The following is a 19,342-nucleotide window of genomic DNA, read 5'->3' on the forward strand; positions in this document are numbered from 1 at the left end:
CAAATCACTGTGGAACTGTGAATTAATTGTGTTCTACTATGATTTCTGTTGAAAAAAGGGGTTATAACTCCAAACCTCTTTACATCAAAATATTTCTTGCCCATAATATCAACAGTGCTAGTATTAATATGAAACTGTAATGTTCAGGCAACTGACCCAGAAAATGACCCTGTCTCATACTCTATCATCTCTGGAAACGATCTGAGACAGTTTGGGATTGATGACAAAACGGGAGTTCTGAGTGTGATCCGTAGACTCGACAGAGAAGACTTGACGAGATATGAACTGGTATGTTGTGATTATTTTTGGATCCATCTGATAAAAATATGACATTGTTGTATGAAAGGGAAAGACGAAAATGGTTGTGAACTAATGCTACTGTTCTTCAGGTCATGAAATAAAAAAGTCACTAAAAATATCATTGATCTAATAAATGTTTATAATTTCAGCTGATCAAAGCCGAGGATGAAGGAGGTCTGTCGAGCACAGCGACGGTCAACATTGTTGTCAGTGACATCAACGACAAGAACCCAGAGTTTGTCGGGTTGCCATACGAGTTTACAGTGCAGGAGGGCATAGCAGGGGCGGCCGTAGGGCAAGTCAAGGCTACCGATTCAGACGAGGGCATCAACGCACAAGTATCGTACTCTCTACCTCACGACGTTCCTTTCCTTATAGATGAAACAACCGGGGAGATAAAAACAAGAGCTGCTTTGGACTATGAGACAACTAGGGTGAGTAACCTGTGTTATAAACTATTGCTGTTGCTGTACAAACAGAGATCTTTAGATACTCTCTTCTGTTAGATACAACAAATGTCAAAATTCAAAGAAAAAAAACAAATTCTTCTTTATAGTTGCAAAAAAAATTGCTGTTTCTTTACAATCAAATTTAATGAGCAGTGTATGAATAGATAAAAACCAAAAACGTATATTATTATTTCGATAAACCTATTTAAAATCAATATTTTTCCTACTTTAAAATTTAAGTACAGATTAAAAAAATCCATTTAAATACCATTTTGCTGAATTGCAGGAATACAGGTTTGTGGTGACTGCCAAAGATGGAGCCTCAGAACCTAGGATAGCCACTGCAACCGTGGTCGTCTTTGTTACTGATATTGAAGATGAGGCTCCGATATTCCACCTCACCTCCTACGAGGCTTCTGTTCCTGAAAATGTACCAAATTTTATGGTCACCCATGTTGTGGTTAGTATTGAGTTACATGCAGGTTTATTCATAGGTATATTCTGAAATGAAAATACTCTTAAACACAACATTAAGCACGGTGATAGTTTGAAACTTCTGCGACAGTTTTCAAGTTCGATAAGAGTAATAATATGATAGTTTTGACATCATAAGATGTGGAATTGCCCCTGAACTGGTTTATAACTAATATAATGGTTTAACACGTTCGCTACCGAGCGACGCACATTTGCGTCGGTCCGGTCACTCTTACAGACTAAAAGGAATGATCATGACGTTGCTTACAGACCAAGTGATATAGGAATAACATTGCCGACAGACCAAAAGAGAAATATCGTTTAAATGGACTAATTGACTTAATAATAACCTTAAGTGAATTAGTAAGCAATAAATATTGTTTTTATTTTTCGTTATGAGCGAATTTTAAAACGCCGCATATATGCGTCGGTCAGTCTATTTAACGAAATCCAGTTAAAAAGATTACATTTTCGTTTCAATAGACCAGGCGACGCACGTAAGCGTCGTTGTAAATTTGGTTGTTTCAAGCTTTTACATAAACAACTAAAGAAACTCCACTAAACACTAGCCAAAACTGCAAAGGTTATAACGTTTACATCTGTTCTGTGATGTCGCGGAATACACAATGTAAACAACAATGTTGCCAACTGTTGTGTGACGTAACCAATCGTCATATCCACGGACCAAGTGACGCACATTTGCGGCAGATATCCCTCTAGACCGATATGATAAAATCCGGGCTCTAAAATAGACCGTTGCTAAGAAATACGCTGTTTAATAACATTAGAATACCGACGCAAATGTGCGTCGTTAGTCCATTTCAATGTGACCAGCTGACGCAAATATGCGTCGGTGGTCTATTGTGAGAAACGAGTCGACGCACAATTGCGTCGCTGGTCTATGCGAACGTAAATTCCATATAATTGTGGTAGCGAACGTGTTAATTACCTTCAGTCTCCAGTTCAAAGTAAGTCGATTAATGCAACCTAGGTTTCAGCATGACGTTGTGCCATCATCAGGCTTCCAGTCGAAAATGTTCAGTCCATTGGACGTTGTTTAGTAAAAACTATATACAGTTCACAAGACACAAACACATACACATTCATACACACTTCTAAACGACGTCCAATGGACTTAACATTTTCGACTGGAAGCCTGATGATGGCACGTCGTGCTGAAACCTAGGTTGCATTAATCAACTTACTTTGAACTGGAGACTGAAGGTAATTAAACCATTTTATTAGTAATAATATGACCTTGATCCTTGGTATTATCCTTCACTATCCTTCAAATAATTTCCACTCCAATAAATTGTGCTTAGAATAAAACAAAAGAAGTTAAACATCAATCAGCATATAATTCTGTAAGATAAGTTCTTACAAAAAAGGAAATTCTTATTAATAGAGATAGGGAGGTCCTGGGATGCCATTGCACTACATATTCCACGAAACACTTGTTCTTACTACGTATGGTTGATTGTGAGTAAACAGTTATCATCACCTTGTAAAATTATTTTTTTTTCTTTGAAGGCTGCAGACCCAGACACAAAGAAGCAGATAACCTATGTGATCCGCCAAGGCCCCACCGATCTGTTCACCATTGATTCTCAGCTAGGAGTAATCCGCACACTGCAGGGGCTGGACTATGAGAGGGAGAGTCAACACACCCTGGTGGTCGGGACCAAGGAGAACATGGGCAACAAGCCTGGGGCCACCACCAAAGTGACCATCTACGTGCAGGTGATTATGAGATTCAACATATGATCTAGGATGGTCAGTAGGGTACTGCATGTAAGCCAAAAATACAGTTTTCTGAATATGTAAGTATTTAAGCACAGAACAAAATGATTTAGATGAATAACCTTCGATTAACTGGGTATTACTTGTACTCTTGTAGGACCGCAATGACATTCCGCCAGTGTTTCTCACGCTACCACGTCCCATCACCTTGGACGACGAGGTCGCCATCAGCACTCACGTCACCACTGTCACTGCTACAGACTCTGATGGCACAGCCCCTGGCAACAAGGTGGGTGAATATGAGACCAAATCAGTTCAAGATGTGAATCAGTGTGTTGCTCCTAGTATGTAGGGAGTGAAATGTATATCATTGAAAGTTATATCAAGTATTCTGAAATTTCACTGGCAAATGTATGAGTTTTTTGGAGTTACATAAGCCGCGTTTACTTGAGGCCCGTAGAGCAGACAGGTTACTTGTTTATAAAGTATTTCAAACTACTTGAGTAACCTCAGGGCCGGATTTCCCAATAGGCCCGGTAGGCCCGGGCCTATGGGCGCAAGCTCCCAGAGGGCGCACGGCCGAGAGGAAAAATATTTTTTTTAAATATCTAAAAGTAAAATAAATAGCCATAGCTTAACATATTTTGTGAGTTGATAAAAAAAAAACTCTTGCCAATAAAGCATTATAATTTTTAAATTAATTAAAAGAAATAACCGTTAGAAAATATAAACAGTTTTTCAACATTATGCATCAATTTTTTTACAACATTGATAACGAACATTGGTTATACGGGAGTTGGCTGTAGGGATGTTGTCGAGCGCCCGAGCGGTACGCATCCCGCATCGTATTGCCAGTTGCCACTGTACTCTTTGCACTGCCACTATGCTGGCTCGGCGCCACTGTTCTGAGTGATTGGGGGCGTATGCGTGTTAGACACCGTTACCACCCTTACTTAACAAAAAGAAAATGTATTATAACTAATCTTTTGATCAGTTTACAACAACCTGCACTGCAGGGTCAAGTTAAAATATTATAGTACGTTTTGAATATTAAAAATACGATAAGTTTATCTTTAAAATTCAATAACGAAAAAAATATCTGAGTTTGCAACAGGTTTTAGAAAAATTAAATCCCCTCCAAAGCACCATTTGATGTCATTTCCTCCTCAGCTCAGACCTGAGGATAATTATGGTTGGCCGGACTATTGCTTTGCAAATATAATCAGAATGCAGTACCACCATAGATTAACCATAAACTCAAGTCTCCTTGTTATCATATTGTCAATCCTAAATATAGTTTTTCATGTCTAGTTTATATATGTTGGTCACACTGGAAGTTAGTTTTGACGTAATTTTGTTTCTATTATTCTTCAAGATAATTCTTAAAAAAACTTGCAATGATAAAATTCCGACGAGGAGTGGTGTTTAAGCAATTAACATAGGCCTTTAGGCATGATATAGTTTTTAATAAAGGTTTGTAGGAAAGAAACTGTGACCAGAACAGGGGGCGGAAAAATTATTTGGGCCTAGGGGCGCCAAAATGCTAAATCCGGCCCTGAGTAACCTGTCCACCAACTGGCCCTGTGTAAACGCAGCTACAATAGTAAGTACATGCTGTTCAAATGTATCATCGTGTAAAACATTTAATTTGAATGTTACGTTGAAGATTTACTGTTACTTTTATATTTACAGGTTCGTTATGAGATTGTTGGTCGAGGCAAGGCTCCAAGATATTTCCAGATTGATTCTGACTCTGGCGATATCCATGTGAGAGATGATTTGAGAAAGGAAACTGACAACGAATATCAGGTAATATGAACATGATGAAAACTCAACAGTTTTGTTGGATATGTAACTCTGTTGTTGATTTGTGTAGATCAAGATAATTTTCATATGGCTACAAACTATTTTACAAGGGAAATCAAAATTGTTACTAGACCCTGACCTGCAGGTTGTTCTATAATGTTAAGCATGTACACTTTCACATTATACTATTGTGACTTTGTAATATCTGTTTTAGCACTCTACATAACAGGAAAAAATTCTTTGCCTTCTTTCAAAATGATTCCTTTTAAATTACTAGTCAAATCATCATCTTGTCAAACACCTTTAACCAAATAATCGAGTTTGTAAAAATCTTTCATAACTGTATTTGCTCATCAGGTTAGCAAAGGAACTCAAGAAAGTTTGAGTAATAATCTTCTTAAAACAACACAGTATACAAAAAATATTAATAAGCCAAGCTGACTCTTATCTCACTGCATCAATGAAACGTGTATTTATATTTAACCAACTGTTTCGACTTACAACTCCATGAAGTGACTTTGAAACTTGTAATGCAACACAACCCTCTATCACCAGGTGGACGTAAGAGCCTACGACCTTGGGGATCCTCAACTCTCTTCTATTATCTCGGTGCCGGTGTTCATCCGTCACGTTGCCACAGTTCCTCCTGACATTGGACTCGGGTTCTCTGACGACCTGTACACCCTGGAGGTTCCGGAAGACACTCCCTCAGGAGCCTTGGTCAAGGTGTTCAACGTGATCCACGGCCGAGTACAGTCTCACACAGTGCCCTTCCGGTGCTCCATCACCAGTGGTAATGAAGTCGGTAAGTTTTTAACTTAACAATCTGGTTTGGTAAGTGTTTGTAGCTTTTAAGGTATTGATGAGCACAGATTCAGGAACTTTGCCTTGGATTTTAGTGGTTATTCAGTCAAAAGTTTGAAGACACATAGTATAGTCCTCTTAACAGTTTCACTACCCCGGATTATTTTGAAAGTAACTAACTGTTGACCTGTTCTTTCTACGCAGGTAATTAAAATTGATAACCATCCCCAATGATACCAATACAACTTTCAAGCAATGTTGGACAGAAGTTTCTGTGATATTTTTAAATTCCCATCCACCCAAGGGCTTCATATAGTAATCTTTGGTGTAAAATTTTATCTTGCAGAAAAAACTGCATCATAGAAACAAAATAAAAAAAATTCATTAAGGGCAAAGAAGACGAACTCCAGCGCTAAAAACAGAGTGCTTGATCTTATTTTTATTTTATAAATACATTTCTGTGGAAATTCACTTTAAGCAATTTCACATTTCTGTTCTTTGCAGGCATGTTTAAAATTGACATAACAGAGGACCGAAACTGTGAACTGAGACTGGCTGGCAAGGTGGACCATGAGAAGCAGCCAGAATATGTATTGAAATTGCAGCTGGATACTTTGGCAGGACTGAGTAACCCTTCACGTACTGCTACCACGGTAAGAAACATACAAAATGTGTTAAAAATACAATGTCTGGCCTATAAAAATGTTTCCACAAAAGTTTTAAGTTTAGTGTCACTCAATAGCATTGTTCAAGAAATTTGTATTTTATGCTAGGATCTTATAGCAGAATTTTACCTTACAATTCAATTTTGTAGCATACAATTGCTTTGGTAAATGAAGATATATATGTAAATGTATTAATATGTCACACTACTTTCAGGTTAAGATTCATGTTCAAGATCTAAACGACAATCCTCCTCAGTTCATCTATCCAGAAACAAGCAAACGGTTCAAGAAAAAGAAATATTACGGAGCAGTTGCAAAAGATCGGAAAGAGATTGGTGGATCAGTATTGCAAGTAAAGGTAAACAATTACAGACACCTTTTTAAACAAATGGTTTTACATAAATATAGGCTAACTTCATCACTAGAATATCACAGACCTTGTTACCTTTCTCTGGCTCCAGATTGGGTAGTGAGATTAATTGATCACTATACAAATTGTTCCTGTAACCCACAAAAACTACAAGCTATACTATTCCGATGGATACTAAGGTAAAGGGTGGCTTCAAAAGAAAAGAAGTGTTGAAAATTAAATTAATCTGTTTTCTAGTGCATTACATGAATTACGACAAACTCTAGTAAAATATTTTCCTGTGTTCACCTAGATTTACAAACAAGCCAGAGTAAATATTTTTTTCTCTTCCTACTGCGATATGCTTTCACTATAAGATATTCATCCTCTATTCTTTACCAGGCACAAGACAAGGACAGTGGTGGTCTGGGCCAGGTGGAGTATAAACTCGTCCCGGATGAGTTGAACATCGCAGATTACTTTGCCATAGACTCCAGCTCCGGACTCATCCGGACCAAGAGAGTCCTGGACTTCCCTGAAGAAAAGCTCCCTCTGAGATTGACTGTGGAGGCAAGGGATAACCCTGCTGACCCTCAGGACTCCAATGCCGTCCAGACGGAAGTTGTTGTGAGTAAAAAATTATCAACAGTACTGCAATGAAGCTGATAGATTAGTTGTGTTTAACAGTTTTTCAGTGTAATGACTGGTAAGGTTTGATTAACGAAAACTATTTTTAAATTTTCTCATAAGCTGCTTTCTTTGTTTTTAGAAGTGACAAATGCTTACTCTTAATGATGGATGAATCGCTTTATCTTTTGTTATTAAAGGATGGATGACAGATATGCACATATTAGTTGTAGATATTGAGGACTGAAAGCAGGTATTTTTGCGGATCCGGTTGACCGCCACAAGACCAATCTAACCGATCGGGGAAGGGTGAAAACTTACTACATATTTCTTTTTGTCTAGCATTTTTTTAAATTTCCATTCATTGTTTTACATAATTTGTTTTTTCCACAGATCAACCTAATAGAAGAGGGTAGTCGCATGGTGATGGTGATAGAAGGCAAGGGAGCAGGCGAGGTGCAGGGGTGGGGGGAGAGACTGGTGGGTCTGTTGGAGGGAGTGGGGGGAGTGATGGTGGGAGTTGAGCGTGTTGCCGCACGTCAGTGGAGTAAAGACAACATCACATTGGAGACTGACCAGGCATCCACTGACTTGTGGTTCTACACTGTGGACCCATCCACAGAGAAGATACTGGCCAGGAACAGCACTCTGGTGAAGAGGTGAGCCACAGCATTTAATCATTCAACACAGATATTGCCTACATCACGTTGTGGTGTATTATTGTGTTCTTACTTTAGGATCCTGGGGGGAACCCTCTTTTTCCCCCCAGGATCCTAAAAGGCTACTTTTGTATGGCCACTAATTCAGCTACCCAACTAAAAGACCTTAACTGAAACTATATTACCATCCGCTGGCACAATGTATCATGTGTTATCAGAGCACCTGGTCAACTAGAATTAAACGTTCTCCTGTGCGATAGGAATTTCCGCACAGTGCTTGTCGTTTTGGCTCTTCCTTGCTCGTCATAGGTACATTTCCGACACAAAATACCAAAGTGTGTTTCCTCTATACCTTGATAAATATTTCAAGTCTCTCTCTTCCCCAGGTCACTTCTGAGCCCGGAAGCGCTCACCAACATCACAGAGGAGGTGTCTATGGTGCTGCAGGTGCCAGTCACCACCATACAAGCACCTGTCACCGTGACACCTGTGCGTACTGCTGTAGTGGCTGTACAATGGGAGGTGTTCCCTTACGCTCTCATCATCATTGCTGCACTCATCCTTATATTGGGCACTACTGGCATCATCTACATCTGTATATCCTGGTCTAGGTGGGTGAAGATTGACGTTAGCTTTGTACTTTTGTTGTAAATAATGAAACAGGTCAAATTTGTTCTTTTACTTTTTGTCATCAATTAACCTTTTTGAATAATAATCCAATCTTAGATAACTCAAGTGTAATTTCTACGTTTCAGATACAAAGCTTACAAAGACAGGATGAACAGGGTGTATGTTGTTCCTAGATATGATCCAGTGTATGTAGAGCCGAACCTCAAGGAGTATGAGACTCAGGTTAGTTATATGACCAAATTGTGACTCTATGGTAAGCTTATCTCTACATACAGACTACACAGCACAAATCCTTCCATTTGGATTATGTTTTGTTCGGACTTTCGATGGCTTGAATAGCACAAAACAGTTAGCCAAATTAATATATGTGTTGAAAATAATTCCGAAAGCCAAGAAATAAATGTTAAAAATGTATGACAAGTAGAATGTCCAGAATCAGAGAGTTTCCTGACTTGACCATTTTATCTGACTTGGTCCAGAACCCAACGGGACATTCTACTGTAGGTAGGTACCCCATAGTTGTGTTGTGCATAAAATTAAAAACAAATTATTTGCTTACAGGTGTTGCAAATGAGTGTGCCAGTAGACGACAACGAGAGTTACAATGATCTCCAGCTAGACTTTAGCCGGAAAAACCACGCTTTTACCTTAGACAATGTGAGCTACATAACCAAAGATAATGGTGACAGCATAGGTGGGTTTCAAAACTAAAACTTGTATTGAACAGACTTGATTAGATCATAGATACACCCAAAGTCCCCTATTTTATAATAGCTCCTTATAACTTATAACTCATTATAACACTCTTCTATAACAACTTCATAAGTAAATCATCATTTTCAATATATGAAAAAAATACCCGCCAAGCTATGCAAATGTCCATAGCTATATATGTTAACTATATGTTGTTATGAAAAAACATTCATTATTTTCCGAACTCCCGTTGTGAGGATTTTTAGTAATCTAGGTGTCTTTTGATTTAAAAGCTTTTATAGACAGGTACAAAAAAAGTAACAAAAGGGAAACACAATTTGGATTTTTTTTACTCTTAAATGAGTTAGTATAGTCAGTCATGAGCAGAGTAAAATAGCTGGAAAAGATGAAAAGTTAATTTTGTTCTTTGATAAAATTCATTGTTTGAGTATATAAATATTGTTGTCTAAAATAACCTTAAATAAAAATAGAGTAACACTTTGCTAAATGAGTGACACCCAGAATGGTAATACATGTAAAAACAATCCTTTAAAAAAATATATATTTTGATTGATTGATTGAATAACAATTGACGCATGAAAATTGTACAACCCTTCCTTGACATTACCTGTTATTCACAGGTCAGCAGAGCCCAGTCAGTTCTGACGCTGCCACCACCACCAGAGCGTCCAGTCTGATAGGGCGACACGACAACGTCAACAACAACAACATACACAACCCGGGCATCATCAACCCCGTGTATGACAAGTGAGTGTTGTTAAACAACTGACACCTCGTACAGAGCAGGGGTAAACTAAGTTCACAATCTAATGTAGGCCATTTTGATGAAGTAAAATAATACAAAGGTTTTGTAAAGGTTATATTCTGGATTTGATTACCATTCAACCCTATAATATTGAATTCTGTTTCTTGTTAAATAATGAAAATGATACGCATATACTGGAATATTGTAGAGTACTTTGATGCAAAAGCTGTGATCAACAATTTTGAGGTTGGGTTCCTTTTCACAATGCTACACTCGCAGTCATTATTGTTATCCTATTCCATGTAATTAAATCTAAGTAAAAACCCCACACTACACTGCTCAAAAAGCACTGACACAGCGAGATAAAAAAAGTTCAATCCAAAAACAAATTGTAACAAAATGACGTACAAAACTGGCACTACTTGCGGCGACAATAACAACGCTCCCCCCCCCCCCCCCCACGAATCTTGGGCTCACACCGAGGCAATGTTAGTGAGGGCAGCGCAGCGCTACATTTATAGTCGGTTGCGTGCAGTGCTAGTGCTTAGGTACTACAATTATAGTAGCACGCAGCTAATGTCTAGTTATGGAAACAACAAATTCTAGTTATAAAAATGGATTGTATTTTATAAACTACATATTCCTAACCTTGATTCATATTAACACTGTATTAAAATGTAAAAACTCCCACAAACCGGTACACCATACTATTATTTTTCTAAATAGCTTATGTTAGTAACAAACAGAAGAGTTATTTGTGATTAAAAATCAAAATTTGTTTTAAATCACCAGGTCGGATGACGAGAGGGGGCTGAATAGCTCAACCAACGAGAACGTTACCTTCCGAGAAAAGAAAGATTACTCCCACCTGGGCTTCAACTATCTCATCGACAGATCACCCATCGAGACCACCACCGAGTTATAGTGTTCAACAGATACACTAAGTGACAGTGACTCTGTTAGACATAAGTGAACCTAAGTCTTAGATTACTTACACGATCGAATATGCTCAAAGACAGTTAAATAATGACTCACGCATGCCATAACACTTTAAGGTTGTACTTGTCATAGTGTGAATATTGTGAACGAATGATTGACTATTTAAATGTGAAAAATGTGATTGTATATATGTGCCAGAGATGCTTAAATAATGTGAATGATTAAGGTCCATAAAATATAATATACCGTCCGATATTGTCTACTATGTTCATGAATATAATTAGGTCACCCTGCATTTTCGTTGACGTCCATTTGTAGAAAATTTGCATTTTATATTTTAGAACCCTAAGCCAATGTATGAAAAATACCCATTTTAACAAAGAGCAAGTGATTTCCCAAGAGTTGATTGGTAAAAATATTTTTTTCTAAAAAAAATACAATTAAGTCCCCACTACATATTTTTTTACATTTAGATCATAATTTCATTTCTATTTATTTTAGAATTTATTTTAAAATCGGTTCATTGAATTATAATGAGGATTAAATTTCCTTGCTACCTTAAGCTAGACATCATAACTAATGGAGGCGTTTCAACGGTTTGCGAAACGGGTTGCGTTCAGAAACAAGCTCGCCCCAATTAAAAGAAAAATTTAACGAATTGTGTGTAAGATGTATTGTTGTAAATATATTGTTTATCTTTATTTCTTAGGAGAGCAGTTTGTTTTATAAATAGCTCAATGCAAGTTTGTAACTGTTTGCTCAATATTTTCCGTCCATAATTGTAAGAACACTTTGTAACAAACCCTTGTATCAAATTTTTGTATACAAAATTACTAGTAATGGTTTATATTTTTAATGCAAAATAGTGTAGTTTTACATGCAATTACCAACTAAGAATTTACACTATATATTTTCCTGAGCGAACCACTGACGTAATTTAATTAATTTTTTTATCTTTTTAGTTTTAATTTTTTACCGTGCGGCCATAATGTACTTAAAAACTGTAGTTATGAAAAATTAAGCATAACAAACAGTTGAGGGTTATATATTTTAATCAGTTTGGGCTATTAAAGGTGCCAAATGATAAAGATTATTTAGTGTAACGAGACTGACTTAACACATTTGCAAACCTGTTCACAATGATTGTATTGTTATACAATTATCGACACTAATCATACAATAATAATTGCTGATTCTATCAGCTGACTTTGATATCCTAGTCATATTGACTTTTATAGTTTTAATAGAATATGTAATTGATTCAATGTTGTTTTATATTGTATAGATTTATTACTTAGAGCTATTTAAAATGTTTATATTTTGTTAATTTGTACATAGAGAATAAATTTAGTTTATAACTAAGATGATTTACACATGTTTATTGTGCACTGTAAACTGGGCATTCCTTCCATCATTGAATGAGATGCTCTGTGAAATAAATATTTGTAATTAAACTACGGTATTGTTTATTAATTTGCCAACTTTTAAACATTTGCCACATATTTCAATTATAATTATATTTTTGTTTAATTTTTAGAAGGGCCTCATTTAGTGTACCAGACCAAAAGCAAAAACGATCATAAATTTGCTACGGTAAGTTCTCAAGAAGAAATAATTATTAGCGAATTTCCCTATAGGGAAGTAGCTATTACCGTAGGTGGCACGGTAAGACCTAGACCCGGGACCGATTTACTTTTTAATTTTGATGTCCCCAGAGGCCAAAAACACCATTCGTTCAAATTTGTATATATGTATATATATATATATAGACTTATATATATATATACGTCCGTGAACGCGATAACTTGAGTAATTTTTGTCCGATTTTGATGAAATTTGGTTTAAAGGTGTAAAGTGGGATAAACTTGAATGAGTTCGCGAACCAGCACGATCGGACCATGGGAACGGGGCTTTACGGGGGGTTTTATGGGGTAAAAATTGGTTTTTCTCACTTTTGACCCTCAAAACACAAAATTTCCCGATTTCTCTTTAGACCTTTTTAAAGAGCTTACAAAAATTAATGATTTAGTATATAAAAGTATTTTTGTTCAATTATTAGTAACGGAGAAAATTAAAAAAAATTTTTAATTTTAAATTCCCATGTTATTCTTATGGAGAATATTGTCAAATGTTGTAGTTTGCTTGTTTATGGATATATTTTGATCAAACTTGGCAAATTTATTTATTTTGTACTAAGCTATCAATATTTTACTCAAAAACACACTTTATTAGTTTCCTTGTAGCAGCAAACCTAGGTACTCGTTAAACCTAATGTTATTAAAATATATTTAACTGAAAATCAATTCAGACAAATGGAAATTCGCTTAGTCGGCAGGTTTGCTGCGGCGGGCGGAATTTTAAATTATTCATAATAGGCTTAGATTTAAGAAATAATGACAGTAACTGTGATAAAAAAACATTGTGTCTCTTTCATTCATTTATCACAGTTGCATGATTAGAGTAGAGATTGGTGTGACATATTTACAGCAGAAACAAAATCTTATTTAAATAGAGGGACTTCTGGTTTTATTTCGTATTTAGATACCAAGTGAATTCCTTCTTTTGAAACTTCAAAGGGAATGTGAGTGCAGTTGTGTAGATTGATATAAGAAAGTGCTTTGCTTGGTATTAGTCCTGATATGGAAATTAAGTAAAAGTAATGAGACTATGGCCTGGGATACAGAAATGTCATCTAATCAGCTGTTCTGGCTTTGGATACAATCATTGCATCCTTCTAATTCATAAAAGGAACTAGCCTGAACATGGCCACAGTTTACTATCATAATTATTATTCTTAAAGATTGATTAAATATAGGAAAACCGAGTATTGTAAACTAAAATTTACAATAAATTAATAAAATAAGAAATAGATTTAAAATGTTTAAATATTCCAAGTTCCTTGTTTGGATTGATGATTTTTAAGAGTCCTAATTCTCCTACATAGGCTACACATTGTTGCATAATGATGCTTAGATTCCATGAAAGGTCTCTCACCCTTAACCCCTTCTCAAATTAACAGGTCAATATAATTAATTGGTAAATAACATTTAAACATGTATATACCGGTAGTATTGGATTAAAACAAAAATAATTTAATTGTTTGGATCCAATCCTAGTTTTGCTAATCTAACACATTATTTTTACAAACCAAGTAAATAAAGTGTACTAAATGTTCATTGTTCATGGTATAATTAGAGTGCATCTGCATCGTGTAGATAAAGCATTTGGTTACTATTTAACTTTGATTGGTTATTGAAAAATAAAAATGTGGATACTGTATTACATTTTATTAACAGAGCTGTACAGAATTAAAAAATACTTATTCATACCTAATTCTAATAAAAAGAAAAATATGTACTTTTTTTGTAATAAAGGTAAACATTTTATATGATCAATTTAAAGAAGGCTCTGGATGCTTTAAAGTTAACAACTACTATCACTCTGAGAGTTCCACGATTTGCGGTGGCGGAGGGATGGGGGTGTTCTCGGGGTATCGTAGTACGGTTGGGATTGCTGAGATGGTCCTGAATTTGAAAAGAGTTGATTGACAAGTGGTTGTGATGGGGGCCACTGTTGTTGAGTTGATTGTTGCGCTTGGGCTATTACTGCTATGATATTAGATCGTAACTGTAACTTGTTTTGTGGGGGAACCTTTTTAATTTCCGATAATAATGATAAAAGGAAAAGCTTGTCTTCATCATCATTGTCATTCTGGAGGGCTTTTTTCAAGAGTACAGTAAATAGTTCGTTATCACTATTATTACTGTATTCCCTCTTCCTGACTGGCTTCGGTTCCACAAAAGAAGTGTCAAGTGGCGATTGCGTATCAGAGCAATCTGAGCGAAGAGCGTCTGGATCCTCTTCTTCGACATTATCATCTTCCCCAGCCTCCTCTGCAGCCATACTGCTCTCCGTTTTCTTTGGTACTGCCTCCAAAAATCTGAGTTGATCAAAGTGAACATATTGTTTCCTGCTTGCTGCTCTCGAACCACTTTTTTCGTTTTTTTTCCTAAGCAGCTCACGAGTATAGCAGCTGCGAACACCCTTCCATTTCTTTTGCACGATCGTAACTGAAAAAGGTTTTTATTAGAAAAATTACATAGGTATTAGGATTGTTTTTCTTTATTATAAATGCACACTTAATCGGGTAACCCGAAGTAATTGGAACCGAATGCTGATCAAATTAGCTCATTGTTCAAATTAGGAAAAATAATTTAAGTAATCGAGAAGGACGCAGTTAACGTATCCGCAGTGTGTAATATGAACAAGTAATACACAAAAACCAGTGACAATTGTCCATCTAAAAAAAGAATGTACAAGTTCAAAATAACTACACATCCGTCACCCGCCACTCTCCCTGGAACAAGGTCAAAAGTAAAAAACACTGAATTACAAAAAAACCTTTATCTAGCCTGCTTTTGTTTCTTCAATTTGTATAGAAGGATATTCAATTGAACACAGTGCATCCATTGATACACAGTAGACACACTACTTGAATATTATTAAGATGTTATCATAAAAAAAAAATTGTTGATGTATGTTGTTTGTGATGTAGGCTACCGTTAATTGTCTGTCAAATATGCAAGGCTACCTATTTGGAAACGTGCTAAGCCAATATTTTTCCAGAAACAACAGAAAAATTTTGGCTTGAAACCTCTGCTGAAGATACTTTAGAAAACAAACTTCCCTCATCACTGCTTAGGGTGTAAACATGAGTTGTAAAACCTGAGGCGAGAGGATAACTATATTTTAACCTAAAAAGCTATTTCTTGTTCTTTTATCGATAGATTAATCTTTTTTGACCTTTTGGATCTTACGGAAAATTTTCAGACTCAATATTAAAGGAAAGCGCTTTTTCCAAAACTAGCAAACATAATCAACAAGTTGATAATTCCTGAACCACAGCAATCATGTAGGCCTACTGGTAAATGTCGATCTTAAGTTGAGTGAATACCTTGTTAAAATAACGTAGGTAGGCTACACTCCATAATTTATTGTCGCTAGTCGAGCGTAGTAAGCAGGTACCATCAAAGAAAGGAAGATAGGTAACAAAGTAAGGGACAGATTTGCTGATAAGTGATGAAAGTGCATTCTTCTATGGCAAATAAAGCGGATTTAAGAGTCATTGCAGCCTATGCGTTCTAACTTGTAACAATTGGAAACAACAACACAAATTTCTACTATCACAGTATACTAGATATTTGCATCAAAATTACACTGGTGTTCAAAAAAATATTTTTGGCCGATAAATAACTCTTCAGCCGCTGTTTGAAACTATCCAAGATGGCCGCCATCCTCCTCGTGAGTGGAATTTCATTTTGATACCTTAAAGACTTAACATAGTAATGTAAATGATGTCTTAAAGTTACTCACCCAAAATGTTCTTCTCCTCAGTGGGTTTGTTTTCAAATTCGGGTATAAAATGAGCCAGAATCTCGTTCCACGCATTCAGTTTATCAATCTTATTTGCATAACCTTTTACTCTGTAGTCCCAAATAGAAGGTCGCTTCTCTATTTCATGGATGAGATCCTCGACGGTTGTATTTGTATCTATAACTTGTGTTAGTCTCTTCAACTGCTCCTCTTGCTTCTTTGCAAAAGTTTCTTTCTTCTCTCTAGTTCCCGGTTTGTGAGTTGAGGTGTCATCACTGTCATATACTGTCTCAACAATTGGTACGTCACTATTGGCACTCCACATTGTTTAACTAATGAAAATCAACGCCAGGCAAGCATAAACCGTTAATAAAGCCACTGATTAAACAAAATACGTAATACAGCAATATGAACATGAGAATAACAGCACGTCAGATTTGATTCAAATCACGAGGGAGACTGTGGCCGTGGGGTGGGTTCTTTTGTTAGGTTTTGAGCGGATGCGCACGCAGCTAGTGCTAGTGGCGTCACTGTGACTGTGAGAGTGAGACCAGCAGACCACGTGACCACGACTAACGGGCTCCATACTGCAATGCCCCCCGCCTGTCTGGCAACTAAAATGGTGGCGACACCTGTTGCCGACGTACAGTCCGTGTTCGTACAGTCACTCCTGGCAACTTCGCGGACCACTGTATCGATGGCGCTCTTATCACCCCGCGGCCAAGGTACCATTTGAGTAGAATATAGAGTGGATGCTCCGGCTTCTCTTTATTATATATTTACGAATACGATTTTATTATTACGATGGGAATCCATGATCAAATCACTTTAAGTTAGAAACTTTTTTACGAGGCAAAATGAATATAGATAATGCAATACCCTATTATTTTTCAGAGAATAAGTTTGCTTAAGTCAATTATTGGTACTAGTTTAGTAATTTGCTAAATTTGCAATAACATATATTAGTAAATATGTACATTCACACTAGGCTTCAAAGGTGTCCCAGGTTACAATCACCACTAAAAGTAGCCTTTAAAAACCCAATTTTCATCAACTGTTTTTTTCTCTTGTTTACGGCTGTGGTTTAACATTAAACTTAGCGATCAACTGTAAAATTTGAATTCAAGTTTTTTAAACCATTATAAAGAAAGTTGGTCATCATTGAATCTTTGAAGAGGAGCTATTTTAATTCTGCTAAAAATGGGTTGAGTTTCAAAAATTTTGGACTGCTTTTTAAGCAGCATTTTTCATCACGAAGTGTAGTGTTCTCTCATTCTCAAACGCAAAACGCCACTATGAATGTCAAGGCAGTGGCGTCATTTCACCAAATCCTTGGGGGGGGGGGGCAAACACTGGGGGCACGGAATACCCCCAGCAAACGGTGGGGGGGGGTCCGGGGGTCCTCCCCCGGAAAATTTAGCAGTTTAGAAACAAAAAAGAGGGGTTTAAGCTAATATTAATTGTCAAAAGCACTTCGAATAAAAACAAAATTATGAGTAAAATTTATATAAATTTAGGCAGAAAATTAATGAAACTAACAATAATTGACAACAGACAGAAACATAATAATATGTTGGTAAGTTATTCATCTAAGAAACGTGATCAATAGTTTCATGGTGTATTATTAATATTATTTTTGTTATTAGATTTATTCAAATTAATATATAGATATGACCAAATTCTCTTGTACAACATTTAAACCTATAGCAATGAATACGGTTGTATTCACAGCCTATAGTTTATAACAGTTTAATTTGGTTTTTAAATAAAACACAAGTATTTAAGTATTTAAAAGCAAATAACATTTTGTTTTCAATAAAATAATTTGACACAATTAATTTGACTGAGACACTCAAAAATAATATTTTTGTTTCAAATTACTGTAGGAGAATAGGTAAGATTTTTGTCTGCCGTGCTTTTTAGGATTTGACAGGATAAAAAATTTGTATATTAGCTAGTACAGCATATTTTTTTTCTCTAGCCCAGAAACCAGGGGGGCAAATGCCCCCCCAAATGACGCCCCTGTGTCAAGGAAACACAAACACTAATACACTTCAAAGAGCAAAGCTGCACTAATTGCATCGACTCCAGGGTGGCGCATTGGAATGCAAGAGATAATAACAGAGTATTACAGAGGGGAGGGGGCTGATAAAGGGCAAGCGACTGGGAGCGGTAGATCTGCATAATAGCGACATGTGCTTCTGGTCATGACGTCATGATGTCAGGCACACGTGACGCAGTTACGTTACACCCACACCCAGACACCATCGCAACGTAACGGTAGCAATAGTACGTAATGCGCTGGGTGTGGGTGAGCAGGAATTGCCATGGCTGAGATATACAGCTTGTGTAAGGATAGAGAATAGATTGGAAGCTGAAAGACGTGTAGATAGTATATGACTCAAAAACAAAAAATGTTCAGTAATAACGTAGAATAGCATTTTGACTGGACATGTGTGCCGAAATTGAAAAATTCCTTACTCCTGGGGGATCTTGGCGATGGTGACGAATTGAACAGAGGCGTTATTGCAAGTTTCGTTAAGAATTTTACTCGTATAGGTAATATTGTTACCGGTATGTTATGTTTTTATTGTATGTCGTACTAGGCAGTGTCCATTATTAGTTTAAATAAAACCTTAACATCTCTATTAAAAATAAAATTTTCGAAGAGACTGGTTTTTGTTTAATTCACAAAGTAGTCATGTGTTCAATTGTTTGAATTGAAATATAATCAAGTTAGTTAAGTTGGTGAACAAAAAAAACTCAATTCTTCTACTGAAATAAATGTTAGATTTAGTTGTTGAATTTAATTACTAAAATCGTTTGTGTTATCACAAATCGTGATTAAGGGCCATTGTACAAAGTGTAAAACTTTGTTTCTTCATGTTGTTAGTCTCCAGATGACTGGTATAGTATTTACAACACTACATATTTACAAACAAGATCCAAATTTTTTACGTTCCGCGATCCAATGACTAACAATATTCGCATCTCGCAACAATGCTGGTCAACAGCTGATATGTTAATTATTAACACGAGTTTGCTATTGCGTGTGCTTTATTGTAGAT

The 19,342-nt window shown here is 36.3% G+C and overlaps 2 protein-coding genes across 2 annotated transcripts in view; one reads left to right on the plus strand and one right to left on the minus strand.

Annotated features, from left to right (window-relative positions):
* The window catches only part of LOC128989693 (cadherin-99C-like), a 131,672-nt gene extending 119,364 nt beyond the window's left edge, over positions 1–12,308 (plus strand). Inside the window, exons 15-30 of the mRNA XM_054411691.1 lie at positions 148–288; positions 450–734; positions 1,036–1,209; positions 2,754–2,963; positions 3,121–3,252; positions 4,656–4,772; positions 5,325–5,574; positions 6,078–6,226; positions 6,453–6,596; positions 6,990–7,214; positions 7,608–7,873; positions 8,260–8,484; positions 8,629–8,725; positions 9,065–9,197; positions 9,838–9,964; positions 10,755–12,308. Of these exons, the coding sequence (XP_054267666.1) occupies positions 148–288; positions 450–734; positions 1,036–1,209; positions 2,754–2,963; positions 3,121–3,252; positions 4,656–4,772; positions 5,325–5,574; positions 6,078–6,226; positions 6,453–6,596; positions 6,990–7,214; positions 7,608–7,873; positions 8,260–8,484; positions 8,629–8,725; positions 9,065–9,197; positions 9,838–9,964; positions 10,755–10,887 (2,808 nt within the window). The 3' untranslated portion in view covers positions 10,888–12,308. The remainder of the gene's footprint in view (positions 1–147; positions 289–449; positions 735–1,035; positions 1,210–2,753; positions 2,964–3,120; positions 3,253–4,655; positions 4,773–5,324; positions 5,575–6,077; positions 6,227–6,452; positions 6,597–6,989; positions 7,215–7,607; positions 7,874–8,259; positions 8,485–8,628; positions 8,726–9,064; positions 9,198–9,837; positions 9,965–10,754) is intronic.
* A 1,877-nt stretch (positions 12,309–14,185) lies between these two features.
* Positions 14,186–16,710, minus strand: LOC128990639 (uncharacterized). The gene is made up of 2 exons (XM_054413120.1): positions 16,275–16,710; positions 14,186–14,971 (listed from the first exon to the last, which is right to left on the minus strand). The coding sequence occupies exons 1-2, from the start codon at positions 16,597–16,599 to the stop codon at positions 14,325–14,327; spliced, it is 972 nt and encodes a 323-aa protein (XP_054269095.1). The 5' UTR covers positions 16,600–16,710; the 3' UTR covers positions 14,186–14,324.
* Positions 16,711–19,342: the final 2,632 nt, after the last annotated feature.

The sequence above is a fragment of the Macrosteles quadrilineatus genome, unplaced genomic scaffold (genome assembly GCF_028750875.1).
Source record: "Macrosteles quadrilineatus isolate MER2022 unplaced genomic scaffold, UCM_ALF_1.0 Scaffold_3__2_contigs__length_128488019, whole genome shotgun sequence".
In the NCBI taxonomy this organism is placed as follows: domain Eukaryota; kingdom Metazoa; phylum Arthropoda; class Insecta; order Hemiptera; family Cicadellidae; genus Macrosteles; species Macrosteles quadrilineatus.